The sequence below is a fragment of the Gossypium raimondii genome, chromosome 12 (genome assembly GCF_025698545.1).
Source record: "Gossypium raimondii isolate GPD5lz chromosome 12, ASM2569854v1, whole genome shotgun sequence".
Classification (NCBI taxonomy): domain Eukaryota; kingdom Viridiplantae; phylum Streptophyta; class Magnoliopsida; order Malvales; family Malvaceae; genus Gossypium; species Gossypium raimondii.
In genome coordinates, this window is record NC_068576.1 from 12,356,092 (window position 1) to 12,373,580 (window position 17,489).

Sequence of the window (17,489 nt, forward strand, 5' to 3'; positions counted from 1 at the left end):
TGGAATCAAGTTTTTGATATTTATTTTTTATAATTTTTTTAATAATTTATTAATCAAATTGGATGATTCGATCAAACTTGTTAAATTAACGAATTAATCGATTCGACTACTAATCCGATTTTAAAAATCGCTAGGTTCATAACCTGTTATTAATAATTGCACCCATCTCGGTATGAATTTGTATGCTATCATGTGCCAACTTTCTATAACTTACCATATTCCATATATTTCTTTAAGGTAGAAAAGTTGTGTTGAAGTAAGAAGCTTGAGAAAAAAGAAAAAACAATGGTGAAGAAACCGAAGTGTTTTCCCATATTTGTTTAGTGGAAGCTAATGATTTGTTTGACAAATGGGCTTAATACATGTGGAGCTTTGAATTTTATTGTGGGTTGATATTAGTGAGAGGGGGGAGTGAATATTTAGGTACAAGTTGGGGATAATGTTGCGGACGACAGCTGGTTGTTATGGTTAAAAAGTATTTTTTTAAAGTGTGGTTTCTGAAGTTCAATATTGTCAAAAATAATTTTCTCAACATGATAATGAAAAATTGAAAATAAATAAATTATATGATATTGAACCATCACAGTTTTCACCTTGTATTTTTAGTAGAAGAGCTAACCAAAGATGTAAGCCCTGATTATTTCATAATGGTCTCATCTCAAATGGGTTATTAGCACTATTCGATAAAAATGGAGGTCGCACACCCAACCTTGTTTTTGGATTCCTTTTAATCTCACCATCAATGTTTGATCTTAATTCTGATGATTATATTCCTATTATACCCAAAATTGCTACTCTTTTATTATTAAAGTCCTAACAGCTTCCATCTCCAGGTCCCAACCCCATTGCCTTTAAAGACGAGTCCAATCTAAGGAAAAAAATACTACTTCTTTTCTTTTCTTAAAGTGGCACATTAAAACAATCATTTAAAGCTCTATTGTTAATTTTTTTTTTCATTTAGTTACCACTACTATATTTTACTATATATATATATTGGAAAAAACACACATTTAAAATCCTACACAAATTACAATTTGTAAAGACCATTTAAAAGAAAAAAGAGTCTAATTTTGAACTCTCTCCTATGGAAATTAAGAAATTAAATTTTAGAATTTGGTCCGAAAACTGTTAGTCCAATAACCAATTTTATTAATTTCTTACATATCTAAGATAAATAATTTAATGACCAAATTTAATAGTATTATTCAACATTACTTATAATGTCTCAGTTTTATTAAACATTTTAACCAGGCAAATCAAAAGAGATTATTTTCATAAAGAAAGAAGATTAATTTTTCAATTTTATAAAATAAAGAGATGAAATTTGTAATTAAACCAAAGAAAAACCAATAACAAGCAGAAAGTGTCTAAACGAAAAATAAAAAAAGAAAACAAAAGAAAACCTAGCTGCCGTTGTTTTACAGCTGTTGGTGCAACATAAAAAATCTCAAACAGTCGAAATTCAATCAAGGTTTGAAGATTTATGGTTCTTAATCTCCCTGGAAGATCTTAACATCGAAGACCCAAAGCTTCGTTTTCTCAACTGCCACTTCAAAGATCAAGTTTGGAATGCCAAAATCTTTGGTCAGGGTTTACTTTCAGCTTTCAACTTTATATTGTTAAATTAGTACTTTCTCATGTAGCTTCAAACTTCAGTTTCATCGTCTAAATTTCAGTACAATTGAATCTTTTGTATATATTCACCTTACTTCGTTCTGAGAAAGCAAACATTGAATTGTTGGGTTCATTCTTTTAGTTTAATTCTCTGAGTTTAATTGATCATTCATTGCTAGAATTCTACCTTGAACCCTGCATTAGTGGTAATTTGAATCAGTGTTGTTAAAAGTGTGGCTTAGGCATTTCCTTTTAGGTAAAGACAACTATCAAACCCACAGTGTTTCAGAATTTTTTGACTTAGGCATATTTGATCATACACTCATTTAATGTACTTATATTTTTGTTTTGCAATGCACAAAAAGGAAAATTGTTTTGATTGGATTTTTCTTTAACTTTTCTTTTATTGATTTTACATTTATTAGTCAGAAAAGAAAATAATATTGAACTCTGTTATTTGTCGGTATTCGAGTATTCAACAAGATTATAAGATAATATTCATTGGTTTAAGCAAACCCTTGAATTGGTTAGCTTGGAATTAATTGAGCAACACACCAAGCTATTTATGTATATAATCCATGAAACACAAAAACCAAGCATTTCCTTAGCTGCTCACTAATGATTTGTTACAAATTCTTGCAACCAGAAGGAGAATAACAATTCCATGTTTACACCAAAGACACCCCATTTCTTCAAGATCATTTTAGATGCCAATATTCGAGATAAGAAGCTTGTAAGCCTTCTTCTCTTCTCTCTAATATTTCTTATTATTTGTTCGAAATATTTCTGCCATCTCTCTAAGTTTCTGATGTTTGCATACTTTCTAACAGGAGATTCCTGGAAAGTTTGTGAGAAAATATGGAAATGGGTTATCAAATTCAGTGTTATTAACTGTTCCAAGTGGTGATACATGGCATGTTGAGCTGACAAAATCTGATGGTATTGTTTGGTTGCAAAATGGATGGCAAGAATTTTCTGAGTATTTCTCTCTCAAGTATGGGCATCTCCTGGTTTTCAAATATGAAGGTAATGGCAAGTTTCTGGTACTCATATTTGATACGAGTGCATCAGAGATTGAATATCCATGCAAGAGCCATATTGAAGATCAGGAGAGTGATGATCAAATGTGTCTAAAACCTGTCAAGGAAGAACCTAAAGATGACGTTTGTGATAAACCCTTGCATGGGACTCCTTCATGCAAGGAAACTAAGAGGAAGAAATCACGATCACTATGTTCTAACGCAGAATATCTATGCAAGAGCTATATTGATGATCATAAGAGTGATGATCAGTTGTGTCTAAAACCCGTCAAGGAAGAAGCTAAAGATGGTGTTTATGATGAAACCTTGTATGAGACTCCTCCATGCAAGAAAGCTAGGAGGACTAAATCACAATCACAATGTTCTAAAATTGAATATCCATGCAAGAGCCATATTGAAGATCACAAGAGTGAAGATCAAGTGAGTCTAAAACCCGTCAAAGAAGAAGCTAAAGATGATGTTTGTGATAAAACCTTGTATGAGACTCCTCCATGCAAGGAAACTAGGAAGAAGAAACCGCAATCACAATGTTCTAAGCCTCGAAAGAAACTGAAAACTGCTCAAAAAGACAAAAGTAAGTGCAATTTTTATATTGCCAAATCTGGCTATTTTATGATCCTTAATTGTGTTGATCTTCTATGAGAGAACTCGTTCAGATAGAAAAGATTGTGAAGATGCGTCAACTGATGAAGAAGGCCTGCAAACCAAGGTTCCTAGAGATGGACGTGCATTTGGAGCCATCGAATATGATAAAGCTCTTCAAAGAGCCTTTTCCTTTGAATCAGAGAATCCATTCTTCCTGGTCACAATGCAGCCTTCATACATTAATCCTGGTCGAAAAATGGTAAAATGCTTCTTTGAAACCTGCTATACAATGACATGATGAGATTGTTTTTGCTTTTGGCAACACTCACTTTCATATGAAACCATGCGTTCTTATGTAAAGATGAGTTAAACTACAAGCATCTTTCTTCTTGCATGTTGAATTTTTTTAATGGTCACAGTGCATACCAAAGAACTTTACTATGAAGTTCCTGACAAGAGATCTTGGTGATTTAACACTTTGCACTTCGGATGGGAGAACTTGGTCTGCTCAGTACTTGTGCTATATGACCAGAAACAAGTATACAAAAGCAACCATCCATATTGGTTGGAGGCAATTCATGCTGGACAACAATTTGGAAGCTGGTGATGTTTGTGTTTTTGAGCTGATTTCGCAAACAGAAATCATGTTGAAAGTAATTATTTACCGTGTTCGTCAAGATGCAAGTTGTAGTTCTCCTTTGGGTGAGTAAATATTTGCTAATTTTGTCAAACTTTATTATTTTGATCTGACTTTTTCAAGTTGGGTCTAACAAGATACAATATCAGGCTGAACTGGTTCAGATTTTGGGGTTCAAACTTTACGGGCTTATGTATAAAAATATATATTTCCCCCCTCCAAATGACTATTGAATAAGCATTTAGTTAGCACATATCATGCCAAGATTTGAATATACTCTCGTGTTGATACTTATCAGGTGGAATAAACTCTTTGGAAAATGGTGATAATGTAAGCTCATCAACACCGGGAAGCACAGAGTCTAAGCATCATTGCTCGATTCGATCACTAACACCCCATGAGAAAGCAAGAGCAATTCAAAAAGCCAGTAATTTTAAATCTAAAAACCCTTTTTTCAAGGTTGTAATGCAACCCAGATACTTGACCATAAGATGTAGCCTGGTAAGTTTTAGAAGGTTGTATTAATGCTCGAATACATGTCTAGCACGTGCATAAGATATGGGCACTTTTAGAAATATGAAAAATGAGTACATGTGAAATTTGTCTTCATAGTTATTTGATTTCTTATCTTTCCCCAGAGTATACCATACAAATTTGTGAACCAATATCTCGATGAAGAGAAGGAGGAAGCCATCCTTCAAGTTTCTGATGGGCGAACCTGGGTTGTCAAGTTTGCTGTTAAAGTGGTCACTGGTGGACAACATAAAGCTGAATTCTCTCATACATGGAGGGCTTTTGCACGGGACAATAACTTGGAAGTTGGTGATGTATGTGTCTTTGAGCTGATTAACCGCAATGAAAATTCATTCAAGGTCTCCATCTTTTCAGAGGCACCAGGAGCTAATTCTTCTCTGTCACCGCAAGGTTTGTATGAATCTATTTGATTTATTGTTAAATTAATGACCGATTCAATCTACATTGATTAGTATGTTTTTCGATATATTCAGCTCATGATGTGAAAGCCAGTCAAGTTGCATCCAAAAATTGCTCGGTACCTAAAATTGAAGCTGATGATGATTTTGGCAATTGTTATGCTGGAAATCCTGGCCCTGCTGCCCAACCCACTACCATCGGACATCAAGAAAATGAAGAGGAAGTTAATCCTAGTAAGTATATCTGCATTGTCGTGGCTGTAAACCTGACAATGCTAGATACAACATGAACTAATATGAAAAAAGAATAACTAGTAACGAGATACAAAAAGCAACATGACACGAAGAAGAAGCACGAACAAGATAATTGATTAGTATTTTTTTAATATATTCAGCTGATGATGCTATAGCCAGTCAAGTTGCATCTAAAGATTTCTTGGTGCCGAAAGTTGAAGTTGATGATGATTTTGGCAAGTGTTATGCCGGAAATTTTAGCCCTGCTGCCCAAATCACCACCACAGGATATCAAGAAGCTGAAGAGGAAGTCAAACCTAGTAAGTATAATTCCAATGTCCTCGAACACAAACAATTGGAATATATGAACTTGTCAAAATTTATATAAATATAAATTATTAACTTGTCAAAAGTTATAGGAATATAAACATAATTTAAACATAATTATGACACGAATAAACGAACTGCAAATTGGTATACCTGATGAAAATCTAAGATGAAGCTGGAGAATCTAAAATATAAATTACAAAATACCATCCTTCAATGCAAGGGTATGATTTTATGTCAGTTTAAATATGCATTGAGCTTAAACATTCATACATTGCACCATTTCATGAACTTCTGCTTTTTGCAGCTATATCTACAGGACCAAGGGGCCCATGAGCCATGTGTACCAAGGTTACAAATGGTTGGAAGACTTGTGCAGAAGAACAGAACTTGGAAATTGGTGATGTTTGCATCTTTGAGATGATAATTCAAAGGGCCATGAATTGTTAGACTGTAGCTATCTGAAAGGCCCTAGACTAGAGGATCAAACATAGGTTTGCCATAAAAACCTTGTTTATCTTTGTTGAAACGTAGTTAAACTCACCATTAATAAAAGGGTCTGCTGTGGAATTTCCTTTTCGTCCAAGCTTTTGATTGTTTTGAATTTTTGGGTGTAAATGTGCAAAGAATTGTTTCTAAAACCAGAGATGATTCCAGTATGGCTTTAATCCCATCTATCTACTGAGGCCTTGTTTTCTCCCTCGGTTTGATCCAAACGTTTTTGAAAATAAGCCTTGTTTATTATTTAAAAATAAGCTTGATTTTAATGTTTCACTTCAAGTGTCAATTTGATAAGACAGAGAGCTATTTAAGTATTACAATATTTGATTTTAACTTCATATCTTGTCCTCATAGGTTGGGACAGACTAAAATTTTAAGCCTATTTGTTAGGCTTAGTCCCGACTTGACTTGAAAATAGGTTTAAAATTTTACCTAAGCCTAGTTTGGATAAAGATGCTAAAACTTGTGTTTAGTCCGTTCGTATTAATTTTTTTTATATTATTTTTAAAAAATATAATACATTAAAAATACTAAAAACATTAAAATAAATGTTTCCCAACAAATTGAAAATAAATTTAAAAAATATGTATACTTAAATAACACTAAGATAGGTGTAACTTAATAAGCAAATGCGTCTAAGATAATAACAAAATTAACAATAAACCAAGAGTTATGCAATAACAACAAAATAGTAGCGACATAATAGTGAAATGGTAGCAAAATAGTTAAAAAAAAGAAATAGCAACAAAACATTAAAAATAGCAACCAAACTTAATTTAATATTTTTAATAAAAATATAATTAAAATTATTTCTATTATATTATATTATATTAAATTTAAATTTAATTGCAACATATAAATAAATCAAATAAAAAATTAAATCTTAATATCAATAGAAAAAAATATTTTTTTTAATTTACTTTTATCTAAATGATAAGTGTCAAAGTAATATACTTTAGTCTCATTCTTAATGTTTCTTTGGGTGATTACGTGGTGTTAATTGTGGATTTTATAATCCTAATCCTTTAAATTCATATTTTGAAGCTTAATAGAGCACTTGGGAACAATAGGAGCGAAAAATGAGCGAAAATCAGAACATTGGAGAAGTTTGGAAGCTACACACAGGCAGCAGGCTTTCACACGGGCAAACCACATGGTCAAGTGAGCCACATGGGTGTGGATTTTAGGAACCATGTCCGTTGACAGCTAAAAGTTCCATTTTTTTAGTTTTTTTGGCACTTTAGGTATAAATGATTAAAAATAAGAAAAGAGACAACAACCGCCATAGAATATAGCACAAAAAAAACTCGAAGAACACCATTGAAGCCGATTTCCAAGCAATTCCTGTAACACCTCATACCCAGCTTAGACGATAAAATCAAATCTAGCGGCTACATCCAAACATTAAGGAAAATCCACCTTTAAGTATTTTAAAATCTGGCGAACAGAAACCATTTAAACAGTCAAACCAACATGGAAGTCCGAGCTTACGAACCGTAGTCCGAAATAAAACACACGATAATTCAAAATTTAAATAAACAGAAAAATATCTAGAAAAGTAAAATGACCGAGCTCCTGACACGCCGAGCCTCTTAAGTCTGCGAGTTACTTGTAATTCAATCAACAATCAAAATGAGTTTATAACTCAATGTGTAACAGATAATAAAACAAGACATCAATATACATATAACAATAATTTCCCAAACTCAGATACAAAATCAGAAATAGAGGATGCTCAGTATTATAATAATAGTTCAGATAAGGTGCAAAACAAATCAGATATAGATGCAGTTTCCTACCCCCATCCGCTACACACCATCTTCAACCATCCCAACACACCATATAGGATACCGAGTACCCATCCAGCCCTACACACGAATTAGTGTCGGAATGACACATTTCAGAGTGATTACAAATTAGCTGTCAGATCAGTATGCGATAAATCGCCAGAATCAGACACAGATTTGTGGTTTAGCCACCCAATTCGATAGATCATTAAACTGTTAGCACTTCCTTTTTTATACCAATCTCACCCAATGCAAATGCATATTATAGATATCAGATATCAAGAATGTGCATATAGTTAACCAGATACACTTCATGATTGATGATACAGATCATTATCATTAACAGTTATCGCATCGATTATACATACAAAATATCAACCATTTAACCTCAGAACATTGGATATCAAGTTATATAGTCTAATTCAAATCATACAGACCCTATGGAAGGTCTACGTTCAATTCGAATGACTTTTACGGCCCTAGGAAATATTTCAGCAATCTGGCCCACACGCTTGTATGGATTCACATGGCATGGGTGGCTAGCCCATGTGGTCTACACGGCCTAGCACACGCCTGTGTCGCTCACTTAATGTCACACATGGCTTGACACACGGCTGTGTGGGTCCAAACGGTGAGTTACATGGTCCAACACACGACCTAACACATGTCTGTGTGACTCAAATCTCAAAATATCTCTCATATGGCCTAAACATACGCCCGTGTCTCTGGCTCGTATGACTCTAATGCACAAAAAATGAGTTATACGGTTTGGACACACGCTCGTGTCTTTGGCCCGTATGACTCTAATGTACAAATAGTGAGTTACATGGTCTGGACACATGTCTGTGTCCCTATCCTGTGTGACCCTATTTCGCAAACAGTGACCCACACGGCCTAGCATACGGTCGTGTAGCAACAACAACTTTCCAACAGTGAAAATCGAACCCTTGACCCCAAACATATAAGCAGAACACTTAACCACAAATATAAAGACTTAATTATTGACAGACGTTAATAGACACACATTTAAATTTTAGGGCGTTACAACTCTCTCCCCCTAAAAGAAATTTCATCATTGAAATTTACTTGACTTAAACAGATGAGGGAATTGCTGACGAATCGAATCCTCAGGTTCCTAAGTGGCTTCTTCAGTGCCATGATTCCGCCACAGAACCTTAACCAGAGGTACGGTTTTCCTCTTTAAGACCTTTTCGTCTCGGTCTATAATTTGAATAGGTTCCTCCTCAAACGTGAAATCCAATCTTGCCTCAATCTCCTCAACAGGGACAATATGAGAGGGGTTAGACTGGTATCGTCTCAACATGGAGACATGGAATACATCATGAATCTGTTCTAAATCAGGAGGTAACTCTAACTGATAGGCGATAGATCCTACACGTTTCAGAAAATGGTAAGGTCCGATGAACCTCGGGCTTAACTTACCCTTATGTCTCAACCGGAGAATCTTTTTCCATGGAGACACTTTCAAAAACACCTGATCACCTATAGAATATTCAATATCTTTTCTCTTTAAATCTGCATACGACTTCTGCCAGTCAGAAGTTACCTTTAGACGGTATCGAATTAGTTTAACAGTATTTTCAATCTTAGAAACTAACTCGGGACCCAAAACCCGACGCTTACCTAACTTAGTCCAACATAGAGGAGTACGACACTTACAACCATACAAAGCCTCGTAAGGTGCCATCTAAATGCTAGATTGAAAACTATTATTATACGTAAATTTAGCCAGTGGTAGATATTCTTCCTAACTACCTCGAAAGTCTATCACACAACTCCGTAACATATCCTCTAGATTTGAATGACTCGCTCAGACTGTCCATCGGTCTAAGGGTGATATGCAGTATTGAAATCCAATCGGGTGCCTAAAGCCTCATGAAGCTTCTTCCAAAACTAGGAAGTAAAACGAGGATCTCTATCAGAAATAATCAAAACTGGAACTTCGTGCAGTCTTACAATTTTAGAGACATACAACTTAGCTAGCTTCTGAAGTGAATAATCTGTCAAATGCAACCTACTAATGAAGTCCATCGCCACATACTCTCATTTCCACAAGGGAATCTTAATTGACAACAAACTAGAAGGAAAACTGATGCTTAGCCTTAACCTTCTGACATGTCAGACAATGAGAGACGAAGGTAGTAACCTTTCGTTTCAAACTGGGCCACCAAGAGAGCTCTTAGAGATCCCTATACATTTTATTTTCACCAGGATGGATAACATAAGGGCTATTATGTGCTTCCCGAAGAATTGATTGCCTTAACTCCATATCGTTAGGCACACAAATCCGATCCTTGAAACATAGAACCCTAATACTGTTCAATCTGAAATTAGAAGTTTCACTTGCTTCAACCTGACGAAAACGTAGAATTAGAGACTCATCACTCAACTGTTTGGCTCGAATCTAATTAATCCAGGTGGGTTTAACCTATAACTCAGCTAGCAAACTCCCATCACTAAACAAACTCAGATGAGCGAACATCGCTCTTAAGTCACTTATCGCTCTATGACTAAGAGCATCAGCCACAACATTGGCCTTACCGAGATTGTACTCTATCGTGCAGTCGTAATCCTTAAGCAACTCAACCTATCTACGTTGCATAAGGTTTAACTCCTTTTGAGTTAGTAGATACTTGAGGCTCTTGTGATCGGTGTAGATGATACACCTCTCACCAATAGATAGTGCATCTAGATTTTTAGAGCGAAGAGAACTGCAGCCAACTCAAGGTCGTGCGTAGGATAGTTGCCATCGTGCGACTTAAGCTATTGGGATGCATAAGCTACTACCTTATCGTCCTGCATCAGAACGCACTCCAAACCGACGTGCAAAGCATCATTGTAGACAACAAACTCCCTACTAGACTCAAGATATACCAGAACAAGTGCTTTCGTTAAAACGAACTTGAGCTTCTTGAAGCTCGCCTGTTGCTCATCAAACCACACAAATGGAGCGTTCTTACGTAACAGTTTAGTTAGGAGAGTTGCGATAATAGAGAACCCTTCGACAAACCTTCGGTAGTAACATGCCAAACCTAAGAAACTTCGAAGCTCAGAAACATTTTTCGCCATTTTCCACTCGGTCACAGCTTCGATTTTCTTGGGATCAACTCGGATCCCCTCGGCAATCATAACATGCCCCAGAAATGTAACCTCTTGCAACCAGAACTCAAACTTGTTAAAGTTAGTATACAATTGTTCCTCACGGAGTATCTATAAAACTATTCGAAGATGCTTGTCATGCTCATTCTTTGAATAAATCAAGATGCCATCAATAAAGACTATTATAAATCGATCTAGATATGGCTAAAATACTCAGTTCATCAAATACATAAATGCAGTCGGAGCATTCGTCAATCTAAAGAGCATAAATAGGAATTCGTAATGTCCACAATGGGTCCTAAAAGTAGTTTTATAGACATCAGTTTCCTTAATATTGAGCTGATGGTAACCATAACAGAGATCAATTTTAGAAAATATAAACGCCCTACGGAATTGATCAAACAAGTCATTGATCCTCAAAAGTGGATATTTATTCTTTACTGTCAACTTATCCAGTTGACAATAATCCATACACATTCTCATAGATTCGTTTTTTTCTTAACAAACAGAACCGATGCTCCTTACGGAGACACACTCGGTCGAATGAACCCTTAATCGAAAAGTTCCTAAAGCTGAGCTTTTAGCTCCATAAGCTCTTTTGGTGCCATCCGATAAGGAGTAATGGACACGAGAGTTGTACCCGGTATTAACTCAATACCGAATTCAACCTCTCTGTGTAGAGGTAGGGGTGTGCAAAATTCGGGTAAAATCGAAAAAATTCAGGTAACCGACCGAATTCGGTTAATAGGTCGGTTAACCGAATTTTTTCTGTCGGGGGTCGGTTAATTATTTTTTAATTTTTCGGTTAACAGTTAATTCGGCTCGAAACCGGTCGATTAACCGATTTTTTTTAGTTTAACCGAAAAAATTAATAAATAAAATTATAATATATAAATAGGCCCACTATTCACCTAAACCCAATCCAAACCCAAGTATTCAACCCAACCCAATTACCCAACCCAACCCTCATAAAAATTACAAATAATTTAATAAATAAAAAAAAATTCTGAAACTAAAACTAAAACTAAAGTCTAAAAGTCTAAAAATAATTTAATTATGTAGAGATTCAATTCGGTTAATTCGGTTAATTCGAGTAACTCAGTTAATTCGAGTAATCCGGTTAATTCGGGTAATTCGGTTAATTTTTAACCAAAAATAAAAAATATATAATTTTTGGTTAATTCGGTTAACCGACCGGATTAACCGAAAAAATTTCGGTTCGGTTAATTTGTTTTGAAAAAATTTCGGTTCGGTTAACGGTTAAAAATTTTGAAAGGTCGGTTAATTCGGTTAATGTTATTTTGGGTTGGTTAACTGGTCGATTAACCGAATGAACACCCCTATGCAGAGGTACACCCGTAAACTCCTCAAGGACTACATCTGGAAAGTCTCTCACAATTCTTACATGTTTGACAGAAAGCTTTGCAAAACTAGAACCAGATACAAAGGCTAGGTATGCTTCGAAACCTTTCCAAACTAGCTTTTCAGCTACAAGAGCGGAGATTACGTTAGAGAGGTAATCTTGACGCTCACCAATCGTAATGATCTTGCTACCATCATCAAATCTCAGAGTAACCCTCTTAGAGGCATAATCTAAACTGACCTTGAATGTTCCATGAGCCAATCCATTCTCAAAATCAGATCAAACTCTCCAAACAACAATTCCATCAGGTTAACCAAAAGTACCACGCCTTGAATCTCCAAAAGAAACCCATCTATATACTTTGTCAACTCGGGCTGACTAACCCAAGGGACTGATTACATAAATCTCTCTAGCAGTACACTCAGCAGAAATACCCAATTTCACAGATATAGTACTAGATACAAATGAATGTGTAGACTCAATATCAATCAGAGTAAAGTATGAAACAATATGAATAAAGAATGTACCCACTATAACATCAGGGTCGTCTCTATTCTCGCGGCGTCTCACTGCGTACACAAGAATGACTGTTGTGCCTCGGTCTGAACTATATTTCTGTCTGGTGCTTTCTAACCTCTGCCAAAACCGTTACCACCCTTGGCCATACCACGACCCCTAGGTGGCTGCTGAGCTACCCTCAGAGGCTGAACGAGACCCAGAGTTGGAGCTTGTGCAGAAGCTTTCACCTGATCAGATTGCTGGGGACAGTCCCGAGCACAGTGATCCATCGATCCATACCGAAGACAAGCTTCCATCTTCCTCCAACACTCTCCGGGATGGCGCCTCCCGTAGTCGTTACAGGTCTAAGTCTTAATCGATGTAGTTGGAGCCTCAATCGTTGAAGGCGCATCAAACTTCACCCGTTTCTTGGGGCGTTGAATAGAATTTAGAGGGACTTGAATCCCTCTTAACCTTACTCTGGCCTATTTCCTGGTCTCTCCTCTCGCACTCAGTGCGTTTAACCTCCTTCGCTATCTTTGTTTTATCAACCAAGGCTGCAAACACTCGCTCCCGCTGAAGAGCTATCAGAACTCTCTGATCATACTGCAGACCTTTCACAAACTGTACACTCTTATCATAGTCAGTCCCAACCAGTGCTCGAGCATACTTGCTCAATCTCAGAAAATCGGCATCGTACTTGGCCATAGATCTCTCATATTGAACTAAACTTATAAACTCGTGCCTACGACTCCTCCACATACTTGTTTTGGAAGGCATTTGTAATATCCCTAAATCGAGTCTAGTAGTTTCGGTTATATTTTTCAGGTTCCGAGTGTGAAACTAGGAATTTATAAGGTTTCTAGTAATATTTAATTTAATTTAGGAGGTTAATTTCATTTAAAATCGATTAAATAATAATCCAGAAAAGTAAAAAAAATATTTTCAAAAATTAATTTTAAAGATTTTAAATAATTATTAGTGAAAATAATCAATTTGGGTTGAAAAATAATTTTAAAATAAATTTTATTGGGGGTAATTTGAGTAAAATTTAAATATTAATTAAATAGGATTTAATTTTAGAATATTTATATGGAAAATAAACCTTAAAATTCAAAATTTTAGAGGAAAAGGATTAAATGGTAAAGTAAGGGAAATGTGGGAGTGGCCATTAAGTAAATTCTCCAATTTTTAAATTTCTGGTGGGTGGTTTCAGTTGTAAAACTAATGTATCTAGCCCACTTTTCACACATTTTAATCAGATTAGAGAGCTTTAAAATTTGTTTTCTTTGCATGATTTTAAAGATCTATCATTAGAGAATAGGTCCAACCAATTTCCTTCTCAAAATACTCTTTCAATTCACCCGAAACTATTCTCAAAAGTAGCCAAAAATATTCTAAAATTTCTCAAGTTTCTTGAATCAAGATTTTTAATAAACGAATTTAGAGTGAATCAAAGGTAATATTTAATCCTAAACTTGTTTTTATGATGATTAGAAATATTTTTACACGTTTTGGGAGTCAATTAAAGGATTTTTACCAATGTCAACTTCTTTCAAGAACACATGGTTCTTTAATGGTGGATATTAAATTTTGAGAGGAAATCCACAAATAAATGAATTTTCCAACTCAAAATGGATCTATTAAAAGGTTTTTGATCTTATTTATCAAGATTAAACATGATTTGTGAGGTAATTTAAAGAAATCTGAATTTTATCATTTTCATGAACCGATTTTCTGGAATTTTGTGAAATTGATTTAAAGATGAAATTGATGCTTAGTATAAGTGTATTTGGTTTAGTATTGATGATTGAAAGTGTTTAGGAGGGATGGAGATTGATTTTGTGAGGAATTGAGTTTTCGACCTGATGTTACAAATTCGGTAAGGTATCTTTGTGAAAGGATTTTGATTAGTATAATTAATTAAAATTTGTGTTTATTATAGGATTAGAAATGTGGTAATGTCTACTTCACCTCTGTTGAAGCTCCAAATCTTGAAGAGGACCGAGATAACTGAAATTGAAGCTTGGATTTGCTTGGTTGATCACTTATTTGTGGTAGAATAAATAGTATAGTGAGTGTTTCTAAGGGTGATTTGGTAAATTGACCCTCATTTATTTTTAATTAGTTACTTAATTGATGATTTCAATTGATTAATTATACTTGAATGGCTGATTTTTGCAAGATTTATATTATATGTACAAGAGTTGAATTTTTATTGAATAATGGTAAGTAAGCATTTAGGTGGTTTTTTGCAATTTAATTAGGTTAATTATATTGATGATTAAAGTACGCTTACTGGAGTTTTTGATCATGATATATTGGTGCTACAATTGGTAATTGAACATTGGAAACTGACAAATGAAATGGTTGATTTATTTGGATTTTAAATGGTTATGTTACATGTTACACATAATCATTTTGTCATATTAAGTTGAGCATAATAATGACTAATTTATATGCTATGTTTGACTGAATATATTGGCAACATGCATGGTGGATCCATTGGATATAGTTGGCATGCCATAGGATTTGTGAGTACTCACCTTTATTTGTGACATTGTGAGCATAAGACTCTAGGTGGGCTGATTTGTCTAGAGTAGATAAGAGAGTGTTGAGCATGAGTCTCCACTCATTAGGTTATTTGAGGAGCTATAAGGGAGCGTGTGTTTCGATCTTCTCAACTCGGTGGACTATGTTTGATATTTGTGGGAGTTTAGAGATCTGTTTATCCAATGTATGATCACTCGATTAAGCCATAAGAAGTGTATGCCAATATATTTATGTGTGATTATTGTTATATCATTCCACGTTGGTAAGCCATGAATAATTGATTCTTAATATTGATAAAGCATATGGAAAATAAATTGACCTGTTTCTTTATTATGACTGATAATGATTGATCGGATGTGATTTAAGCATGATTTGGATGTTGATTTACTAGTCATTTTTATTAACATTCACTGAGCTTTTTAAAGCTCACACCCTCACAATTCGTGCAGATAATCGTCGGGCTTTAGGAGCTGAGGAGCCGAGCAAGAGAGTTCCAAGAGATTTAGGCTTGGTAGAGACTTTATTACACGTTTTAGAGATTGTAATCGGGCTTGTGGAACCTCTAGGAATTAGTTTAATTTTGGCTGTAAGTGGACTTTACACATTGGACATTTTATTTTGGATGGTTTTATAATAATTTTTAGGCATGTTTGAGTTTAATTATTGAATGATTTACGGTGTATTGTTTCTTGATAACACAGTGATTGATAACACGATGTGTGAGGCATGAAATTTATACTAACGATTGTTTAAATGAAGCTTCCATGGAGTGGTTTACTAGTGACTAAGTTACGCCACTTGATTGATTTATTCGGTGTTTGTTATGCATGAAATTGATTTCCTAATTCTATATAATTGAGGCTTAATTGATGTCAATAAATTCAATTGAAGGTGTATGTATATGTATGTTAATTAATCGTAGTTAAATCGGGTTTAATTGGCCTTTAAAATATGTGAAATCTGGTTTTAAAAAGAGTTTTTCGCAAAAATAGGTGCAGTGGTTTTCACATGGGCGTGTGCCTATCCACACAGGCGTGTCAGGGGTTTCACACGGCCGTGTGGGTAAGTGAAATAGGCGTGTTGAGACTAGAGCTATCACACACTGGCGTGTGGGATTTCCACAGGGGCGTGTGTGATCAGCTTACAAGTTTTTCATGGTGCGAACATGGTCGATTAATGAAACACGGTCTGGGGGACATGACCGTATGGGTTTTGGGGGTTTGAATTTTTATCTTTTGAAATTGGTGTTCTAATTTGTTTAAGTTACAATTTAGTCCTAAAAATTGGTTAGTCTAATTAGAGCCTTAGATGATAAGAAAAATTGGCAAAATTTTAGGATTAGTTCGTAATGGGTAAAAGTTGACCGAAACGTACTTAATTTATAATTTGGAAGTGGTCCTGATAGTTTGAGTTTGTTACAATTTAGTCTTTAATAATAAAACCTGAATTAGACATAGTAAACGAACTCAAATTAAGCTAAAATTTTTAGGATTGCATACTTTTGACTAAAAGAAGGTTAGTAAACACTTATATCTAAATTGGGTTAGTTTTACCATAGGTGGTAAAATAATGAAAATGCCCTTAGGTTAAATGACCTAAGAAAAGTTTAAAATTGGCTCATGATTTGCTTCCGCATTAATAAATAACTAATAATTAGATAAGATTGAGGTGTTATAAGGTTGGGGTGTGTCTTTGGTGGTCGTTAGCCCGAGAGTCACTTAGGTGGCTAATGTAATACTTTGAATTCGAGTGGGTCTGTCCTGGTCGAATTTGGGGTGTCACATTAGGTGGTATCAGAGTTCTAGGTTGAAAACCTTGGGCTAGCCTAGGTTTCTTGAATATTAATGATCTTTGATTATGATGTTTGCTTGCTTGTGTTGATTAAAAATTTCATATTTTTTCCTATTAGAACTATTACCCATAAAGTCAACTTGCTCATGCTCAATGTTAGACTTCAAAGGTAAGCATTCTTGACTGATCATACCCGCTCCAGTTACATCACATTGCATCATAAGAATTTCCTGTTTCCCTAGACTCAAACCATCAATTTTTCTACCAAAAGCTTCAACCTAACTTACCAACATAGTAACTGCATCTACATAAAAAACACCAGCTTCCTTGGTAGGTTTTGCTCTCGTAACTTGCCACTGATAATTATTCAGTGTCATCTCTTCAATAAACTTTTGGGTCACTTTAGGTGTGTTGTTATTCAATGTTCCTTCGGTTGTTGCATCAATAATTTGCCTAGGTGAGAGATTCAAACCATTATAAAAGGTTTGAACCTGTAGCCACAAAGAT

At 35.0% G+C, this 17,489-nt stretch overlaps 2 protein-coding genes across 2 annotated transcripts; one reads left to right on the forward strand and one right to left on the reverse strand.

The window, feature by feature from the left end:
- Positions 1–1,375: 1,375 nt before the first annotated feature.
- On the forward strand, positions 1,376–5,955 carry LOC105763317 (uncharacterized). The gene is made up of 10 exons (XM_012581513.2): positions 1,376–1,584; positions 2,261–2,347; positions 2,445–3,228; positions 3,311–3,498; positions 3,659–3,941; positions 4,175–4,377; positions 4,515–4,800; positions 4,884–5,042; positions 5,204–5,362; positions 5,677–5,955. Exons 1-10 carry the CDS (start codon positions 1,570–1,572, stop codon positions 5,703–5,705), a joined length of 2,193 nt encoding a protein of 730 aa, XP_012436967.1. The 5' UTR covers positions 1,376–1,569; the 3' UTR covers positions 5,706–5,955.
- Positions 5,956–8,792: 2,837 nt separating this feature from the next.
- On the reverse strand, positions 8,793–9,365 carry LOC105761985 (uncharacterized). The gene has a single exon (XM_012579913.1). It carries the CDS (start codon positions 9,363–9,365, stop codon positions 8,793–8,795), a length of 573 nt encoding a protein of 190 aa, XP_012435367.1.
- Between the last annotated feature and the right edge of the window lie 8,124 nt (positions 9,366–17,489).